Here is an 18,788-nt window from a genome sequence, read left to right on the forward strand (position 1 = left end):
GTAACCTCAGTGTCCCAAGAGCCAGTTCTCCCTGCCCTCGAGAAAGACCTCACAGAACGTCAGATTTGGTGGCGGCTCCGGAAGTTGTGGGACTGTCTGCGGGCTCCAGTCTCGGGGATGTTTATTCTCTGAGCAGAGGGTGAGAAACAAGAGACAGATGTTGCAATCTACAACATTTCACATCAGCCGCGTCACCTGAGGAGGGGTGGGCTTGAGGGATTAGGTGGAGGGGCAGGGGCAAAGACAGATAGGACACCCAGACACGGATGTGTCAGCCTCGTCAGTCCTGAGTCAGCCAGCTTCATCAGTCCTGACTCAAGCTACTGAGCTCCCGACAGGCCGGCAGCCCTAGGAGACGAGGCAGCCCAGCCCACGTGCCCGGCCTCCACCCCTGACTTCACTTGATAACAAACCAGAAACTGAAACAGGGTCAGATTCCCGGCTTGAAGTCAGAGATGAGTCACTGCTAAGAGCAACTGCAGTAGCTGAGAAAGGGGCATCAGAGAGGCAGGCAGGTGAGAGTGGGGGACAGGATGGGGGCTTCCAGACATTTCTCCGGGGCAGTGGCCAGGGGTGGTGGTGGGAGGGGGGCATCTTGGTCCTGAGGCTGCCTGGCAGGACCGGGAGAGGCCGTGGGATCGCCAGGTGAAGAGGCCGGTTGGGGTGGCAAGCAGCCAGCTTCTCTCTGTGCCAGGTGGTGGTTGTGACGAAGGGCAGGGCAGAGGGTGTAGGCTGCCTGGAGGTGGCTGAGGACGCCTGGCACCTCGGCCGGCCTTTCAAATGATGGCTGTCCTGCCGCCCCCTGTCCAGCACACCTGAGGGTCCTGGTGGAGCATGGCAAGGAGCGCGGACGTGGTGGCCATGGACTGTGAGATGGTGGGGCTGGGGCCCTTCCGGGAGAGTGGCTTGGCTCGCTGCAGCCTTGTGGACTACCACGGCTCCGTGTTGTACGACAAGTTCATCCGGCCCGAGGGTGACATCACTGACTATAGGACCCCGGTCAGCGGAATCACAGCTCGGAACATGGAGGGGGCCACTCCGTTTGCCGTGGCCAGGCTGGAGGTAAGCGAAGGGCCGGATGCCAGCCAGGCCCACACACACACACACACGCGCGCGCCCCAACACATACACGCTCCTCTGGCGCTTCCCCTGGGTGCTGATCTGTGACCCGTAATTCCAGCCATGTCCGACTCCCCGCCACCCCTGCACCAGGGCATGAGAAACCCATTGGTGTGGCCATCGCATCCCCAAAGATCAGACATCAGACACCCTTAGGCTTGCCTCTGGGAGCAGCCTTCACGGCATCTGGTCCACCTTGCTGGTCTCATGATGGGGACACAGTCCTGCCTGATGTTCCCTGCACACTGATTTGGGGGCTAGATTCCCCATTCTCTCCCCTACACCGGCTGCCTCTGGGAAATGGGGGATGGATGGGTCTTGGAGGCCCTCACTGGCAGGGGGCCCCTCCCTGAGCCCCCGGGAGAGCTCACACCCAGACCCCCACAGGCCATCCATCCTTCCAGGTGGGTGGGGCGTGCCAAAGTCTCCCAGTCCTCTTGTCCTCCAGCTTGCAACGCCTCTAGTTTACTTTCTGTTTCTCTGAATCACTCAGTGAAAAGGAAACTCAACCCCGCCAGAAGTGGCACCAGGGTTTAGTCATTTCTGGGAAGGTGAGCTCAATTTGGGGAAGTTCACGAAGAACACAAAGGCCCAGGGTTCACTTTAGTCCCATGTACTGCTCATGCGTGCGGCTCCCTGTGCCAGAGACGAGGCCAGAACAATAGCCACTGTTTTCTGAGCACTGGCTACTCACCGGATGCTCCCCGAGTTCCATCTGGGAGCTCAATCATGCCTCACAAAGCAGCCTGCCAGGAGCGTCCTCTGGAGCTGTTAGGTCAGGGCCAAGAGGGCCAGGTTTGAATCCTGGCTTTGCCCCTTACCTGCTAAGTGACCTTGTGCAGGTTCCTTGAACTCTCTGTATCCCGTTTCCCCGATGGGAGTGAGAACAGTAGCAATCTCACAGGATTATTGTGAGGATTGAGAAAGGGCTTGGAAAGAGCGCCTATCGAAGTATTAAAAACCCATTAACTAGGGACTTCCCTGGTGGTCTGGTGGTTAAGACCCTGCACTTCCAGTGTAGGGGGTGCAGGTTTGATTCCTGGTCAAGGAACAAAGATCCCACATGCTGTGTGGCATGGCCAAAAAAAAAAAAAAAAAAAAACCACACAGAGAACAGAATAAACCTGCTACTTGTTACGATTCTTCCCTTGTTCCCATATTACAGATGAGGAAACTGAGTCTCTTGAACTAAATGTTGGTTTGCTAGGGCTGCTGAAACAAAGTACTGCAAAGTGGTTTAGACAAGAGAAATGTCTGTTCTCACAGTTCTAGAGGCTAGAAGTCCCCGGTCAAGGTGTCAGAAGGCTCCTGAGGGGGGCAGACCTGACCTGTGTCTCTGTCTTGGCCGCTGACGGTTTGCTGGCCATCTGTCTGTTCATTTATTTGGGGCTGCACTGGGTCTTCGTTGCGGAGCACAGGCTTCTCACTGGCTTGGAGCACAGGCTCCAGGTGCACAGGCTCCAGTAGCTGCAGCATGCTGGCTTGGTAGTTACGGGCTCAATAGCTGTGGCTTAGTTGCTCTGTGCCGTGTGGAATCTTCCCCGACCAGGGATCAAACCCACATCCCCTGCGTTGGCAGGCAGATTCTTATCCTGCTGGCCATCTTTGATGGTCCTTGGTCTGGAGAAATGTCACCCCAATCTCCGTCTTCGTGTTCACACGGCATTCTCCTTCCATGCAGGGCTCTGTACCCAGATTTCCCTTTTATAAGGACACCTGTCATATTTGCTAGGGCAGTGGTCCCCAACCTTTCTGGCATCCGGGACTGGTTTCATGGAACACAATGTTTCCATGGGGCTGGGGGGATGGTTTCAGGATGATTCAAGCTCAGTAGGGTTTGAGCTCCTCTGAGAATCTAATGCTACCACTGATCTGAGAGGAGGCAGAGCTCAGGTGGTGATGTGAGTGATGGAGAGCGGCTGTAAATACAGGGGAGGCTTCGCTCACACCTCCTCTCACCTCCTGCTGTGGGATCTGGTTCCTAACGGGCAATGCACTGGTAGTTGGGCACCCCTGTGTTACGGAACCAACATACTCCATTATGACATCGTAAAAATAACATCTGCCGTGACCCCATTGAGATGGTCGGGGCTGGGGTTTCAACAAGTGGATTTGAGGGGGAACATATTCAACCCATATCACTGAGTATCTCTTACAAGTTCAGATAAATAGAATGTAGAAGGCTTAAAACCTCTAGACTTGTGTGTCCAATAGAGCACCACCTGTGACTAGTGAGCACCTGGAAAGTGGCTGGTCTGAACTAAGATGTAAATATAAAATACGCACTGGATTACAAAGACCTGAATTTTAAAAAGAACCATAAAATGCCTCAATAATTAACATGGATTATATGTTTGATGATATTTTGGTATGTTAGGTTAAATAAAACATATTGAAAGTAATTTAACCTATTTCTTTTAACTTTTAAAATATGGCTGTTGATGATTTAAAATTACACACGTGGCTCATGGTATGTTTCTTTCTATTGGACACCACTGTTCTAGAGTTGCTAACAGGATACTATGGAGCCCAGAGGAGGGGCCACAGTATGTCAGGGGGTTCTAGAAAGGCTTGGCGAGGCTGGTACTGTTTGCCAAAGGAGTGGGAGGATTCAGTGCTTGCAGCTCAGTGTGCCATAGGGAGCCACTGAAGGTTCTTGAGCAAGAGCATAGCAGGATCAAAACCACTGTCAATAAAACCTGAACTGGGGTGCTGGGGAGACTGGATGGGAGTGAGGAAGGAGATGACAATAGAGAGGAATCAGAGAGACTGAGGAGCTGTCACAAGGATCTTAGTCATCGGCAGCATCTGGAGATTGGGCAAGAAGGAAATGTTAGGACAGAGAACAAGAAGGGGAGGGCAACACGAAGGGAGGTGCGGCTGTTCAGGTGCCGATGGGAGGCCAAGGGACCCTGCGTGGAGCTGCCCACACTCAGATCCTCACTGAGCAGTCAGGTGGGTGGCATGGCATCTCTTCTCCTCCTTCCCCATCCCTCCCTACCCCAAGGTGGAAGAAAGGGCAGAAGAGTCCAGAGCAGGGGAGAGGAGGCCACAGAGAAATGCAATTCCCTGGACGCCCTCAGGCACCAGCCTGGGAGTTAGGACACCTTGGTCCTCATCCACACTTGGTGCTGAAATGCTTTTGTTTCTCAGCTGGAGATGATGCCAGGCCCTTCTGGTGTGTGACATGGGGTGCTGCCCAGAGTAGGCGCTTAATAGCCATTCAAGAGGGCTTCCCAGGTGTCTCCAGTGGTAAGGAATCCACCCGCCAATGCAGGAGACACAACAGACACAGGTTCAATCCCTGAGTTGGGAAGATCCCCTGGAGAAGGAAACGGCTACCCTCTCCAGTATTCTTGCCTGGAAAATCCCAAGGACAGAGGAGCCTGGGGGCTATAGTCCATGGGGTCGCAAAGAGTTGGACACAACTGAGCACATACACTCACACACACACACACACTCACAGCCGTACAAGGAGGGAGGCGGGAATCCAAAGGCAGGGCAGCTCTCGGGAACCACCTTGTGGTTCACATTTCCTGCTCTGTCACTGATGGTTGGTGTGACATTTGGCAAGTTACTGAAGCTTTCTGAGCCTCTGTTGTCTCATCAGTGAAGGAGGGCTAATGCGTCCTCCCTGGCCTTGTGAACGCTGGGTGTGGTGATGTGGTCTGTAGCTCTAAGCACAGTGCCTGGTTCAGGGTTGACTGTCACTCCATGTGCCCCTGGAGAGGGCAGGGCAGAAACTCAAATTTTACATCCAGTCCTCTCTCCAACTTCCCCTGAGAACTGCGGGCTTAGATTCTGGTCCTCATTTTCTGCACAGGGTAAGCTCCCTGCTCATCTCTCCCATCCGGCTGTCAGAGAAACTTCCCCAGGCCTGGCTCAGATCACAGTCCCCACTCTCATCCCCACCCCCTGGTTCAAATACCTGCAAAGGCTGCCTGTTGCCTAGAGTCCCCTTAACCCAACGTCCATAGTCCCTCAAACCCCATCTACTTACCTTTTCTGGCATCTCTCTCAGCTCAGCCATCACCCCCCAGTGCTTCAGCCCCATCCCGTGCCCCTCCCATTCCCCATTCCTTCCCCTGCCGTCCTGGCAGGCTCAGGCCAGGGGTGTCCTGTGTGAGGCTCTTCCTCACTCCTCACCCTCCCCACCCCCACTCCATCCACTCACTCACCCCCCACTCACCCTCCTTGCTCTAGCCCACACACTTGGCATGCAGAATCTCAGTTCCCTGACCAGGGATCAAACCCATGCCCCCTGCAGTAGACGTGCAGAGTCCTAACCCCTGGACCGCCAGGAAGTCCCAGAGACGGCACACTTTAGAGCTTGCCTACCCACGCGCATGGGCCTGCCTAGCTCTGCAGCTCCTGCAGGGTATTTTATCTACCCCAGGTTGGAGACTGTGCTTTGAACATAACAGGTGCCCTGAGAATGTTTGTGGGGCTGGAGTTGAACCGATTTTCATAATAGTACAGGAGTCCTGGGGCTTACCAGGTGGCACTAGTGGTAAAGAACCCGCTTGCCAATGCAGGAGACCTAAGAGACACAGGTTCAGTCCCTGGCGGACTGAAGAGGGAGGAAGATTCCCTGGAGGAGGGCGCGGCACCCCACTCCAGTATTCTTGCCTGGTGGGCTACAGTCCATGGGGTCACAAAGAGTTGGACACAACTGAAGTGACTTAGCATGCACAGGAGTCCTGGCAGCTGCGTGGACCAGAACTGCCTCTGCCCTCATGTTGGCCTTTGCTGTCAAGATGCAGTAATACATGCAGGGGGCAGGGAGCAAGCACACTCTCTTCAGACTTGGCTGGACATGGGTCCAGTCCCAGCTCTGCCTCCTGATTGCCCCATGTCCTCCGGCTTGTTGCTAAACCTCTCTGTGACATAGGGGTGATGTGACAAAGTAGCACAGGTGTATCCAGCAAGATGTCCAGGCCCTGTTCTAAGTGCTTTCAGCACACCACTACCTTTACTCCCCACCACAGTCTGGAAGGTAGTCTCATCACTCCATTTTACAGATGAGCACACTAAGGCACAAGGCTGAGCAGACTGTCCAAGGAAGGGGAGGAGCAGAGACTCAAATTCTGTCCCCAGGACTTACTCTGCGATGTTCCAATCCTGTGATCAGTGTGTGAATCCTGTGAATTCACTTAACTGTGAATGCTAAGAGCCTGGTGGTGTTTTTCAGTCATCAAGTCCTGTTCGACTCTTTGTGACCCCATGGACTGCAGGACACCAGGCTTCCCTGTCCCTCACTATCTCCAGGAGTTTGCCCAAGTTCATGTCCACTGAATCGGTGATAGCATCCAACCATCTCATCCTCTGTTGCCCTCTTCTCCTTCTACCTTCAATCTTTTCCAGCATCAGGGTCTTTTCCAATGAGTTGTCTGTTTGCATCAGGTGGCCAAAGTATTGGAGCTTCAGCTTCAGCATCAGTCCTTCCAGTGAGTATTCAGGGTTGATTTCCTTTAGAATTGACGGGTTGATCTCCTTGCTGTCCAGGGGACTCTCAAGAGTCTTCTCTGTGCCTGGTGTACACACAGTGTCAGGGCAGCATGAGAGGGAAGCTGAGGGGTGAGGCAACTGCCATCATTTTCTTTTTGTTTTAAGATATATATATATATATATATTTAAATTTTTATTTATTTATTTTTGACTGTGCTGGATATTCACTGTTGCAAGGGTTTTTCTCCAGTTGCAGCGAGCGGGGTTATTCTTTAGTTGCAGCACACGGGGTGGGCTCTAGGGTGAGACGGCTTCCGTAGTAGCAGCTCCCGGACTCCAGAGCACAATCTCAATAGATGTGGTGAACGGGCTTAGTTGCTCCGCTGCCTGTGAGATCTTCCCGGATCAGGGATCGAACCTGTCTCCCCTGCACTAGTAGGCAGGTTCTTCGCCACCGAGTCACCAGAGAAGCCCCCGTCGTTTGTTTTCATGAACTAAGACATCGAGACACATTGACCCCACTTGTCATCCTCAGTATTTTAATCCCAAAGGCCAGGCTCATTTAACCCGAGATGTACAGGGGGACTCACCAAAGGGCAGAAGTCTATTAGCCATTTATCAGACCCACAAGGCCAGGTGACACCTCTCAGGTGAGTCGAGGTTTCTTGCAGGGCATTTTCCAAAGGTGGCTCACCAACCTGTCTCTTCCTCCCATGGGAATGGCGAGTGGACCAGACTAGCTGTGAGCCATCGACCAGGTCGTAGAAGCCAGGCGGGCTCCGAGGAGCCACTAAGCCTGCTAGCCCACCTGGTACACCCAGGAGCATTGTGGCCACAAGGCACTGAAGCTTTGAGTGGACTTCCCTCACCCTGTTCTCTTTTTTATTTTTTGTAATGGTATCATATTGCTTTTATTTATTTATCTTAAATATTTATTGATTTGGCTGTGTTGGGTCATAGTTGCTGCACTCAGGATCTTTGCTGTCACATGTGGTATTTTTTTGTAGGGGCACACAGGCTCTAGAGCATTCGGGGTCTGTAGTGGAGGTGTCTGGGTTCAGTGATTGTGGCACATGGGCTTGGTAGCCTCACAGCATGTGGGAGCTTAGTTCCCTGGCCAGGGATCGAACCCATGTCCCCTGCATTGGAAGGGAGACTCTTAACTACTGAACCACCAGGGAAGTTCTGACACTGCTTTTATAATGCGAGGTAATTGCCTTGTTATCTTCTGACACCTGTAGGTCTGACTGTCATCTAACGCAGTAGTTCTCAGTGCATTGTGATTCTGCCCCCAAGGGGACATTTTTAGCAACATCTGAAGGCATTTCTGATTGTCGTAAGTGAGGCGGGGAAGGCTGTCACTGATATCCAATGGCTTGAGGCTAGAGATGGTGCTAGACATCCTACAATGCACAGAACACAGACTCACACCAAAGAAGTATCGGGCCCCAAATGTTCATAGTTCCAAGGTTGAGAACCCTGGTCTACAGAGAGCCCCATAAACCAGGCTGTCAGCACAGGAGGGAACCTGTGAGGAGACCGAGGTCCAGAGAGGGGCACTGACTTGCTAAGGACACACAGCAGGCTGGGCTACAGCTCAATGCCCAGATTCAGAGCTCTCACCTGACAGGTCAATGCTCTTTTTAAAAAAAATATTTATTTATTTGGCTGCCTTGGCTCTGAGTCGAGACACATGGACTCTTCATTGTGGTGCATGGATGTCTCTCTGGCTGTGGCTCGCAGGCTCGGTTGGCCCTCAGCACGTGGAATCTTAGCTGCCCAACCAGGGATGGAATCACGTCCCCTGCACTGGAAGGCAGATTCTTAGCCACTGGACCAGCAGGGAGGCCCTCAACACTCTTTTAATTCATATTTTAATCTAATGATGATGGTCAGTAACTTGTAACTCACTTTAAAAAAACCCTAAGTTTTCTATTTGTTTTATTTTTGGTTGCACTGCGTCTTCATTGCGTGTGTGGGCTTCTCACTGCAGTGGCTTCTTTCATTGTGGAGCGCAGCTCTAGGCACGTGGGCTCAGTATGTGGCGCGTGGGCTTAGATGCTCCATGGCATGTAGGATCTTCCTGGAGCAAGGATTGAACCTGTGTCCCTGCATTGGCAGGCAGATTCTTATCTACTGCACCACCAGGGAAAGTCCGTAACATACTTTTGTAAATAAATACTCTTCTAATGTTAACCTGGTATAGTGAGTAGCATCCACCCCAAGACTGGGATTGGAGAATGAGAATGATGCTGTTAGTTCGCACATAGAGAAACTGAACCTTGTGAGTCATCGTAGTTTAGGTGGCAAACAGAAAGGGAGCCACGGTGGCTTGTGAGCAGCGAGTGGTTTCAGCTGTACCAGTGACATAGCCCTTGCCTGGGTCAAGGACCCTGTTGGGGTCCCGACACCTGGCATGTCTTTCTGGGGCTCAGCCAGGTGAAGGAGGACAACTTTGTCATCCAGGTTTTCCACGGGTTAAGCAGCCTTGTGAGAAGCAGACACAAGCTAGGGGCCAGGACACCCGGAGAGCCTGGCAGGGGACAGGACGAAAGAGGGGGTCCAGGCCACTCCTGACGATGACAGTAGGGGACCTCCACAAGGGCAGCATTCTTCAGAGTGCCTTATAATCACCTCTCCTGGCACCCAGGCATGAACGCATGGACAGATGGAAAGACGGATGCATGATGGGAGCAGCAGGCTCTGAGGGGCTGGACAGACATCAGAGCCGGCATTTCCAAACTAGGCAGATGGGAGGAATACCCTGGAACATTTGCTAATGCCCCTTCCTGGTGACGATGCTTCAGCCGGTCTGGAGTAGGGCCCCGCCCTCTGGTCTTTTAACAAGGGCCCCCAGTGATTTTTTGATCAGGCCCATCTGGGAAATACTTGGACTAGAGGGGAAACACAGTGGAAAGAGGATGTGGGCAGATTCCTGCACCTGGGCCTGTCATTCCCCTAATGAGTGACATGGTACACACCACCCGGCAGCCCCTGTACCTGTGGGTAAGATGCTATGACAATCCCCGCCTCATAGGGCCCGTATTCTGGAATCAGAAATCTTTACTGAGGGCTGTCATGGATTCAGCAGTGGAAATTATTCATTAATTTTTTTCGGTTATATAATATTTTATTTAGGGTTATTACAACACTGTTGTTGTTGTTTTTTTTTAAGTTTTTATTTTGCATTGTTCAGTTCAGTCGCTCAGTCGTGTCCATCTCTTTGCGACCCCATGAACTGCAGCACTCCAGGCCTCCCTGTCTATCACCAACTCCCGGAGTTTACCCAGACTCATGCCCATTGAGTCAGTCATGCCATCCATCTCATCCTCTGTTGTCCCCTTCTTCTGCCTTCAGTCTTTCCCAGCATCAGAGTCTTTTCAAATGAGTCAGCTCTTCGCATCAAGTGGCCAAAGTATTGGAGTTTCAGCTTCAACATCAGTCCTACCAATGAACACTCAGGATTGATCTCCTTTAGGATGGACTGGTTGGATCTCCTTGCAGTCCAAGGGACTCTCAAGAGTCTTCTCCAACACCACAATTCAAAAGCATCAGTTCTTCTGCATTCAGCTTTCTTTGTAGTCCAGCTCTCACATCCATACATGACTGCTGGAAAAACCATAGCCTTGACTAGACAGACCTTTGTTGGCAAAGTAATGTCTCTGCTTTTGAATATGCTGTCTAGGTTGGTCATAACTTTCAAGGAGTAAGCGTCTTTTAATTTCATGGCTGCAAGTCACCATCTGCAGTGACTTTGGAGCCTCCCAAATTAAAGTCTGCCATTGTTTCCACTGTTTCCCCATCTATTTGCCATGAAGTGATGGGACTGGATGCCATGATCTTAGTTTTCTGAATGTTGAGCTTTAAGCCAATTTTTTCACTCTCTTCTTTCACTTTTATCAAGAGGCTTTTTAGTTCCTCTTCACTTTCTACCATAAGGGTGGTGTCATCTGCATATCTGAGGTTATTGATATTTCTCTCATTAATCTTGATTCCAGCTTGTGCTTCATCCAGCCCAGTGTTTCTCATGATGTACTCTGCGTATAAGTTAAATAAACAGGGTGACAATATACAGCCTTGATGTACTTCTTTTTCTATTTGGAACCAGTCCTTTGTTCCATGTCCAGTTCTAACTGTTGCTTCCTGACCTGCATACAGATTTCTCAAGAGGCAGGTCAGGTGGTCTGGTATTCCCATCTCTTTCAGAAGTTTTCACAGATTTTGTATTGGGGTATAGCCAGTTAATGGGGCTTCCCCAGTGGCTCAGTTGGTGAAGAATCTGCCTGTAATGCAGGAGACCTGGGTTTGATCCCTAGGTAGGGAAGATCTCCTGGAAGAGGGCATGGCAACGCACTTCAGTACTCTTGCCTGGATAATCCCATGGACTGAAGTGCCTGGCAGGCTACAGTCCATAGGGTCACAAAGAGTCAGACACGACTGAGCACGCACATAGGCAATTAACAAACAATGTTTTGACATTAACATTTTAACATTAACAATTAACAAACAAAGTTTCAGGTGAACGGTGAAGGGCCTCAGCCATACGTATGTGTGTATGTGCACTCAGTCGCTCAGTCATGTCTGGCTTTTTGTGACCTTATAGACCATAGCCCTCCAGGCACCTCTGTCTATGGAATTTTCCAAGCAAGAATAGTGGCATGGGTTGCCATTTCCTCATCCAGGGGGCCTTCCCAACCCAAGGATGGAACATGCATCTCTTGGGTCTCCTTGCAGATTCTTTACCACTGAGCCACCTGGGGCTAGGAAGCCCTAGCCATTCATATATCTATTCTATTCCCTAGACATTATTAATTTCAACTCTGAAATTAATAATGATAATACAATCCCAGATTCTCAATAGATGGTAATAATAACAACTGTAATAATAGTGACAGGTTCAGGCAGGTCTGGACATGGCATCTCAGTAGTCAACACACCCGCTGTGTGACCTGGGCAAGCCTCTTACCCTCTCTGATCCTCAGCCCCCTCCACTATAAAATGACATTAAGAACACTCTTGCTGTGAGGCCTCATGATGAGGTGAGGAAAGTACCTGACCCAGTGCCAGGCAATGAGAACGGATGGATGACTGTCCCTTCCCCCACCCCCTCCAGTTCTTCCCAGGAACTTGAGCCGCAAACCAGTGTATTGGACACATTTGCCTCACGACACTGATTGAGGGCAGGTCGGCAGCCAGCAGGTCACATAGCCCGGAGGCCCTGCCAGCTGGCACCTCCACACCACCCTGGATTTCCCTCTCTGCCTTGCCTCAAAAAGTCCGTGGAGCTCACCTCTCCAGGCTCTCCCTTTACAAAGAGGAAAACTGAAACCCAGAGATGGTCCTTGACCTCCCTGAGACCACACAGCAAGTCCCAGAATCTTTGTCCTGAAGAGTTGACATCTCTCTGCTGAAGAGTCAGATCTCCTCCTTTTCCTGCTTCTTCATCCTTCTACTTCTTATCCTCTTCATCTTATTTTATTTGTCTCATGATGAGTCTCATGGTCTTGAATGTAACCATGCCCGACCCCCCACCCACTGTGGGGACCCTGGGCTTGGGAAGTGATGAATTTCCCGGGAATCCATCCCATGATGACTTGGCCCTCTTAGCCTGGGACCGGCTACTGCGGTTGACTCTGGGATGTCACAGCCCCCTCAGGGCTTGTGTGAACTAGAGCTGAGTCATCTCCTAGACAAGAAAACAGGCCCCACTGTTCAGAAACATAAAAGACGTCAGCAAGGAAAGGTATGTGATCCCCAGCCGCCCAGCACGGCCATACCCTCTGGCCCTGGGCCTCGAGCCCTCCCCTGCATGCTGCCTGAGCCCTTTTCTTCACACGTAGGGTTCTCCCCCAGCCTCTGCTCAGAGGTCATGTGCCCTCATCGCTCAGGGAGCCCCCAGACCTCCAGCATCCGCACCACCTGTTAGAAAGGCAGAATCCCGCAGTCGAATCCAGATTTTGGTGAGGTTGACTAGCTGATCCCTAAGCCCAAGTGTGACAAGCACTGGTGTCTCTCAGGAGTGTCCCAGCTTCATTCCCGGGGCTTGTTCTCCAGTCCCTAGGTTGGGCAGGAGTCTGTCTGGAGGAAGTGTTAGTTGCTCAGTTGTGTCCGACTCTGTGTGATCGCATGGATTGTTTCCTTTATCCAGGGGATTCTCCCAGGCAAGAATACTGGAGCGGGTTGCCATTCCCTTCTCCAGGGGATCTTCCCAACCCAAGGATCAAACCCAGGTCTCCTGCATTGCAGGCAGACTCTTTACCGCCTGAGCCACCATTCCCAACCAAACCTCAGTAATGGAGGGGCTGATGGTAGGATGGACCCACCCTGTCTCCAGTGCTGTGACTGTGGACAGGTCCCCTCACTTTTTAAAAAAATTTACTTATTTGCCTGCATCGTCTTAGTCACAGCATGCGGGATTTTTGTTGCATCATCCAGGATTTATCCTTGCAGTGCATGGTCGCTCTAGTTGACACATGCTGGCTTATTTGCTCCATAGTGTTTGAGATTTTAGCTCCCCAACCAGGGATCGAACCCACTTCCCCTGCATTGCAAGGTGGATTCTTCACTGGACCACCAGGAAGTCACTTCTGGGAGACTTGGCTTCTGTTCTGCAAAGTGGCCACAAGGGGGAGCAAGTCAAAGGTCCCACTTGATGTCTGGGGAAGAAGCTAGAAGCAGAAGCAGGACACGGGAGGGTGTTAGCCACCTAGAGATTCCTTCCTGGGCACAGAGGAAGAGATGAAGGCTGCTGAAGAGCTGTCCAAGGCGGGCCTTGGATGGCTATGAGCTGCTGCCCAGACGGCACCTGGGACAGCTTTCCCCAAGCACCCTCCCAACTCCGTCCTCCCCAAGGGCAGCCAAGAGAAGGAAAGGTGACCCCTCTGTGTGGCCAGTGACTGAGGCTGTCCATTTGGCCACCGTGGGAAAGGAGGTGAGAACAGAAGCTAGGGGTGGCCTGGGCACACGGGCAGGGCACCGGGCTGGGGCACTCTCTGGGTCGCCCCCTGCAGCTTGCCTGGGGGGCTGGCAGAGGCTGGGAGCGGGAGGCTCTTCCATATAACATAGTATGACCAGCAGGCACTGGAGCCATGCCTGCTGGCTTTGAGGGCTGGCCCTGCCACGAACTAACTGTGTGACTATCAAATGATGCTTACCAAGTCACCCCAAAACCAAGTGCTCCAAACAATGTCAATATTTATGGCACCCACACATCTGCAATCTGGGCAGGGCTCGGACAGGGACAGCTGATCGGCTGAGGCACCTGGCAGGCCCGGGGTTGGAATCACGGGATGGGTCACTCACCCACCTGTCGTGTGGCTGGGGCTCCTTGGGCACAACTCTGTAACTCAGGGTGGTCTCTGCAGCATGGTGGTTTCAGGAAGACTCAGGGATCCTGGGACACTGGCTCCATCGGGAGGTGAGACATCACACAGCCTGGCTCATATTCAAGGTGAAGGGAACCAGATGGCATGTTTTCTTTTCTTTTAAAAATGTGACTTATTTTTGGCTGAGCTGGATCTTCTTCATTCCTGCCTCCCGAGTGGGCTTGCTCTAGTTGTGATGAGCAGGGGCTGCTCTCCAGTTGTGGTGCCCAGGATTCTCATTGTTGCAGCTTCCCTTGTTGCAGAGCACGGGCTCTACACTCAGGCTTCAGCAGCTGGGGCGCCTTGGCTTAGCTGCTCTGCAGCATGTGGGATCTTCCCAGACCAGGGATCGAACCCATGTCCGCTGCATTGGCAGGCAGATTCTTAATCGCTAGTCTACCAAGGAAGTCCTAGGCTCTGTCTGTTCTGAGAGGAGTGTCAAGGAATCTGCAAACATTTAAAAATCATCAGAATCACCTTGAGTAAATTACTCCACTTCTTGATAGTTCAGTGTTTTTCAACTGCAAAATTCAGTTAAACACAGCCCTCCCTCATAGCTGTACTGGTTTTCTACAGCTGCTATAACAAAACCATAGACTGGTGGTTTAAAATAATGCAAATTTATAATCTTACAGTTCTGTGGTTCAGAAACCCAATGGGGGTGTCATTCTTCTGAGACTGAAGTGTCCACAGGGCTGTATTCATTTCTGGAGCCTCCGATGTGTGTTAGTTGCTCAGTCACGTCTGACTCTTTGTGATCCCATAGACTGTAGCCCACCAGGCTCCTCTGTCCATGGAATTCTCCTGGCAAGGATACTGGAGTGGGTAGCCATTCTCTTCTCCAGGGGATCTTGCTGACCAAGGGCTCGAACCCGGGTCTCCTGCATTGTGGGTAGATTCTTTACCCTGTGAGCCACCAGGGAAACCCCAGAGGAGGCCTGGTGAAGGATTCATTTCCTTGTCTTTCCCAGCTCCTAGCTTCTTGTGTTCCTGACTCTCGGCCCCTTCCTCCACTTCCACAGCCAGCGGCAGACTGTCAAGTTCTCAAGTCAGATCTCTCTGACCTTCACATAAAAGGACCTTGGGATTGATTATGCTGGGCCCCTCTGAATCATCCCAAAACTCTCCCTACCTTTATTTTTGGTTGCTCTGGGTCTTTGTTGCTGCATGTGGGCTTTCTCTTAGTACCTGGACTAGGGATCAAACCCGTGTCCCCTGCATTTGGCAGTTGAATTCTTAACCACTGTACTACCAGAGAAGTCTCAGAAACTCCCCCTCTTTTAAGGTCATCTGATTAACAACCTGAAGTTCATTTGCAGCTTTAATTTCCCTTTGCCATGTAACATGTTTACAGGTCCTGGGGATTAGGAAGTGGGCATCTCTGGGAGGTTATTATTCCACCTGCCACAGGAGGATTGTTGAAAGGATTAAATAACATAATGTATGTGATGAATATCAGTGAGTGCCTGGCTCATGGGACCATTGGCATTGCTATTATTCAAAGTAAACTATTAGTCGCTCAGTTGTGTACCACTCTCTGTGACCCCACAGACTGTAGCCTTCCAGGCTCCTCCGTCCATGGGATTCTCCAGGCAAGAACAGTAGAGTGGGTTGTCATTCTCTTCTCCAGGGGATCTTCCCAACCCAGGGATCGAACCCCATCTCTTACATTAGCAGGCAGATTCTTTACCGTCTGAACCACCAGGGAAACCCCCAAGGCAACCACCAAAGAAGCTGGGATAGGCCTTCGGGCAGAACTAAACAGTTGAAGGTGATGAAGGGCCTGCTCCAGCCTCTTTTTCTCCCTGATAGATATGTCCCAAGCCCAGAGAGGGATGGTGGTTTGCTCATGCTCACACAGCAAGTCCAGGAGGGGACTTGCTCCAGGCCCGCCCCCTTGATGGCACCGAGTTGCCCCAGACCCACCTGGAAGGGCCCTGGGTGACGTGTGGGGCCCTTGTCTTCCTGGCCAGATCCTGCAGGTGCTGAAGGGCAAGCTGGTGGTGGGCCACGACCTGAAGCACGACTTCAAGGCGCTGAAGGAGAACATGAGCGACTACGCCATCTATGACACGGCTGCCGACCGGCGGTTGTGGCGCGAGGCTGGCCTGCAGTACTGCCGGCGGGTCTCCCTGCGGGTGCTGAGCCAGCGCCTCCTCGGGCGGCGCATCCAGGTGAGGGCCACCCTGTTACCTGGCGGGGGTGGGGGGCTGGCCTTCCCTGCAGGACTCTAAAGTCCCCCAGTGCCTCCACAGCACATATGCAGCCCCAGAGATGTTCTGCTCACCCCAACTCCCCCACGTAGTCCTGAGAGGCTGTGTGCTCTGAGAGACATGGGCTTTCCCCAGAAGGAGGGCGGGCACCGCGTCCATCTGAGAGCTGACCTGGGAAGCCTGTAGGGTGAGGCCGAGGGCCAGGAAAGGGAAGGCAGCCCATCAAAGTGATTTAGTTTGTTTTCAGTCAGGCCAGTTTCCCTGTGGGTAACTGAGGCTTCACCCTCCAGCCCACCTCAGGAAACAGTGTATAGCGCAGACCTCGGGTGTGCCCAGGGAGCCGCATTGTTTACACACAGCGCCCATCAGGCCGCGGCTGATACTGCTCTCGGGGCCCTAACTCCGAGCCCCAGGCAGGGGCAGGCATGCTGGGAGCTCACCAGGGCCCAGGGAGGCTGGCTGGACACTAGGAACTGCGGCCACTTGGGCTCAGCGGATGTTTAAGAAGCACCTGCTCGGGTCCAGGCTGGACCAGAGGCTGAGGACCTGGGTGAGGAAGATCCCTCTGGTCCTTGAGAAACTCTTGGTTGAAGGGAGGGAGGCCCATGACCTGTCTATCAACACATCTGAGCAGAGAGGGCAGGCATCCTGAGCAGGGATGGAGGACGGGGTCAGGCAGGATACCAAGTCTGAGTGGAGGGTGAAGGATATGTCTTAGTGGAGGAGGCAGGAGAGGGGGGCCTGGGGAGGGGAGAGCCTGAGCCCCAGTCTGAGGGATGGGGGGCAGCTTGTCTGGGGAGCAGAAATGTGCAGGAGGCAGGGGATGGGCGTGAGTTTGGGCCCCTCTGCAGGGCTTGTGGCACCAGGGATCCAGGACAGAGTGTCAGCTCCTGGACTCGCTGAAGATCCCTGTTCTCAATGTGCTGAGCAAGGAGCACTCTGGAAACATCTGTGTCCATGTTCCCCGGGCCCTGGGCTCCTGTGAGAACTGCTTGAAGCCAGGCCTGCTCCAGCCACCATCTGAGTCTGTGTATCAGGGGCTATGGAGACTCACCCTGACCCACTTCAGCCCTGGACTCAGGCTGTGAGCAGGGAAGGCCCGGGTCCCATAGTGCCTGGATTCAGCCCCCAGCCCCTCTCTGTCCTGTGTCTGCAGGACAGCGTGCTGGGACATAACTCGGTGGAAGACGCCAGGGCAGCCATGGAGCTCTACCGCATCTCCAGGAGAATTCGAGAGCAGTGAGGGCTGCATGCCTGGTGGAGTCCAGCCCCCTCCCCAAGGACTAGAGGCCTTTTGTCTCTTCAGAACAAAAACTTTGTTGCTTTTGTAAAATGCATTTTTAGCAGTAAAATAGCTCTATATTTTCTCTACTCCCTTGGATCCTCTTCTTTTTCTTTCTTCTCTCTGAACTGGGCATTGGTGGATCCCACCCAGCACTTGAGAGGGCAGCCAACATGAACTGGGATGGAGGCTCAAGTGTTCCCATCACTTAAGAGGTGTCAATGTCAAGGAGTGTCAGTTTCCTTAACGTCTTGAATCTGCGAGTCTGCGAAGAAGTCCTTGTGACAACACAATTAATTACCTCCACCTGCCTTTCTAGCTGCATTTATACCCAGAAGGGGGAACTGTTTCCTGAGCATAACACCCAGGTCCAACGTTATGCAGTAGAATCATCTGCAGAGTCGTTATTTTAATCCCTGACTGGGTTCCTCTTCAGCTTCACTGAACCAGAATCCCTGGATGTGGGGGGTGGGGGTGGGGTGGGGGGTAGGCACCTGTTAGTATTTTGACCTCCAGAGGTGATTCTGATGTGTAAGACATTCAAGTCACATAAAGTACCTTTTCATCACCCTGGTACTTGAGCATCACATGGGGGCTGCTGGGCCCCATCCCAGAGTTTCTGATTCAGCAGGGCTGGGTGGGGGAAACCCAGGAATCTGCATTCCCAACAAGTACCCCCTTGATGTCTTGTGCTGATCCAGGGACCATGCTTTGAGGCGCTTCCCACATCAGGCGACTGTGCTGTACAGCCAAGGATGAGCCACTGGCCTAAGGGCTGAGTACCACCAGGGGGACTGTGGTCACTGGTCCAGCTTCACCCCCTCCAAGTCTCTTGGCTGCCTGTTCATGCAGAGAGAGGGCACAGACCTGTTGAATGTGTCCTCAGTAGCCCACTGCAGGGATGAGGGGCTCCAGGTGAGGTTAAACCCAAGGGATTCAAATCCAGGCCCATCTGACTCCAAACTCCGGGGCTTTACACTCAGTCTGTTTTACAATGGCAGCCTCCCATTTGTGCCACTGGCCTCTGAAAGCCTGGCTAGGGAAGGCGAGGGGGAAGTTGAGTTTGATCTGTCTGGATTCTCCCCTACCTTGTCTCCTGCGTTTTGGAGTCCAGACCTCTGCTGATTGTTAATGAACTTTGGAACCTGTTGGGTGCAGCTGCTTGTCTGCCTGTGAGTGGCCACTAGATGGAGCCCTTGAACCATTTTACTGACTTGTAGGTAGAACCAGCCTGAGGGACCCTCTGGCAGGCTGTGTGAGGGACTGGGTCTTTAACATGGATGGAGGGCGGCTCCAGGGACCCTCTAGATGCCCTCATCAGCTCCTGAGCTGAGGCTCAGGGCAACCGGGGCAGTGGTGCTG

The 18,788-nt window shown here is 52.4% G+C and overlaps 1 protein-coding gene across 2 annotated transcripts; it reads left to right on the forward strand.

The window, feature by feature from the left end:
* Positions 1 to 254: 254 nt before the first annotated feature.
* Positions 255 to 17,515, forward strand: ISG20 (interferon stimulated exonuclease gene 20). 2 transcript variants are annotated; one of them, XM_019984047.2, is made up of 4 exons: positions 255 to 515; positions 811 to 1,062; positions 15,905 to 16,105; positions 17,301 to 17,515. In XM_019984047.2, exons 2-4 carry the CDS (start codon positions 835 to 837, stop codon positions 17,385 to 17,387), a joined length of 516 nt encoding a protein of 171 aa, XP_019839606.1. In that variant the 5' UTR covers positions 255 to 515; positions 811 to 834; the 3' UTR covers positions 17,388 to 17,515. The 2 variants fall into 2 exon arrangements, with proteins under 2 accessions (XP_019839606.1, XP_070631184.1); XM_070775083.1 differs by lacking the exon at positions 255 to 515 and having other exon boundaries at positions 606 to 1,062.
* The last annotated feature ends 1,273 nt before the right edge of the window (positions 17,516 to 18,788 follow it).

Source organism: Bos indicus, chromosome 21 (assembly GCF_029378745.1).
Source record: "Bos indicus isolate NIAB-ARS_2022 breed Sahiwal x Tharparkar chromosome 21, NIAB-ARS_B.indTharparkar_mat_pri_1.0, whole genome shotgun sequence".
Taxonomy (NCBI): Eukaryota; Metazoa; Chordata; class Mammalia; order Artiodactyla; family Bovidae; genus Bos; species Bos indicus.

Coding starts and splice junctions, on each gene's coding strand:
- ISG20 (XM_019984047.2), top strand. CDS start 835: ATGGCAAGGAGCGCGGACGTGGTGGCCATGGACTGTGAGATGGTGGGG. Junction 1,063..15,904: donor TTGCCGTGGCCAGGCTGGAG/GTAAGCGAAGGG, acceptor CTTCCTGGCCAG/ATCCTGCAGGTGCTGAAGGG. Junction 16,106..17,300: donor TCCTCGGGCGGCGCATCCAG/GTGAGGGCCACC, acceptor CTGTGTCTGCAG/GACAGCGTGCTGGGACATAA.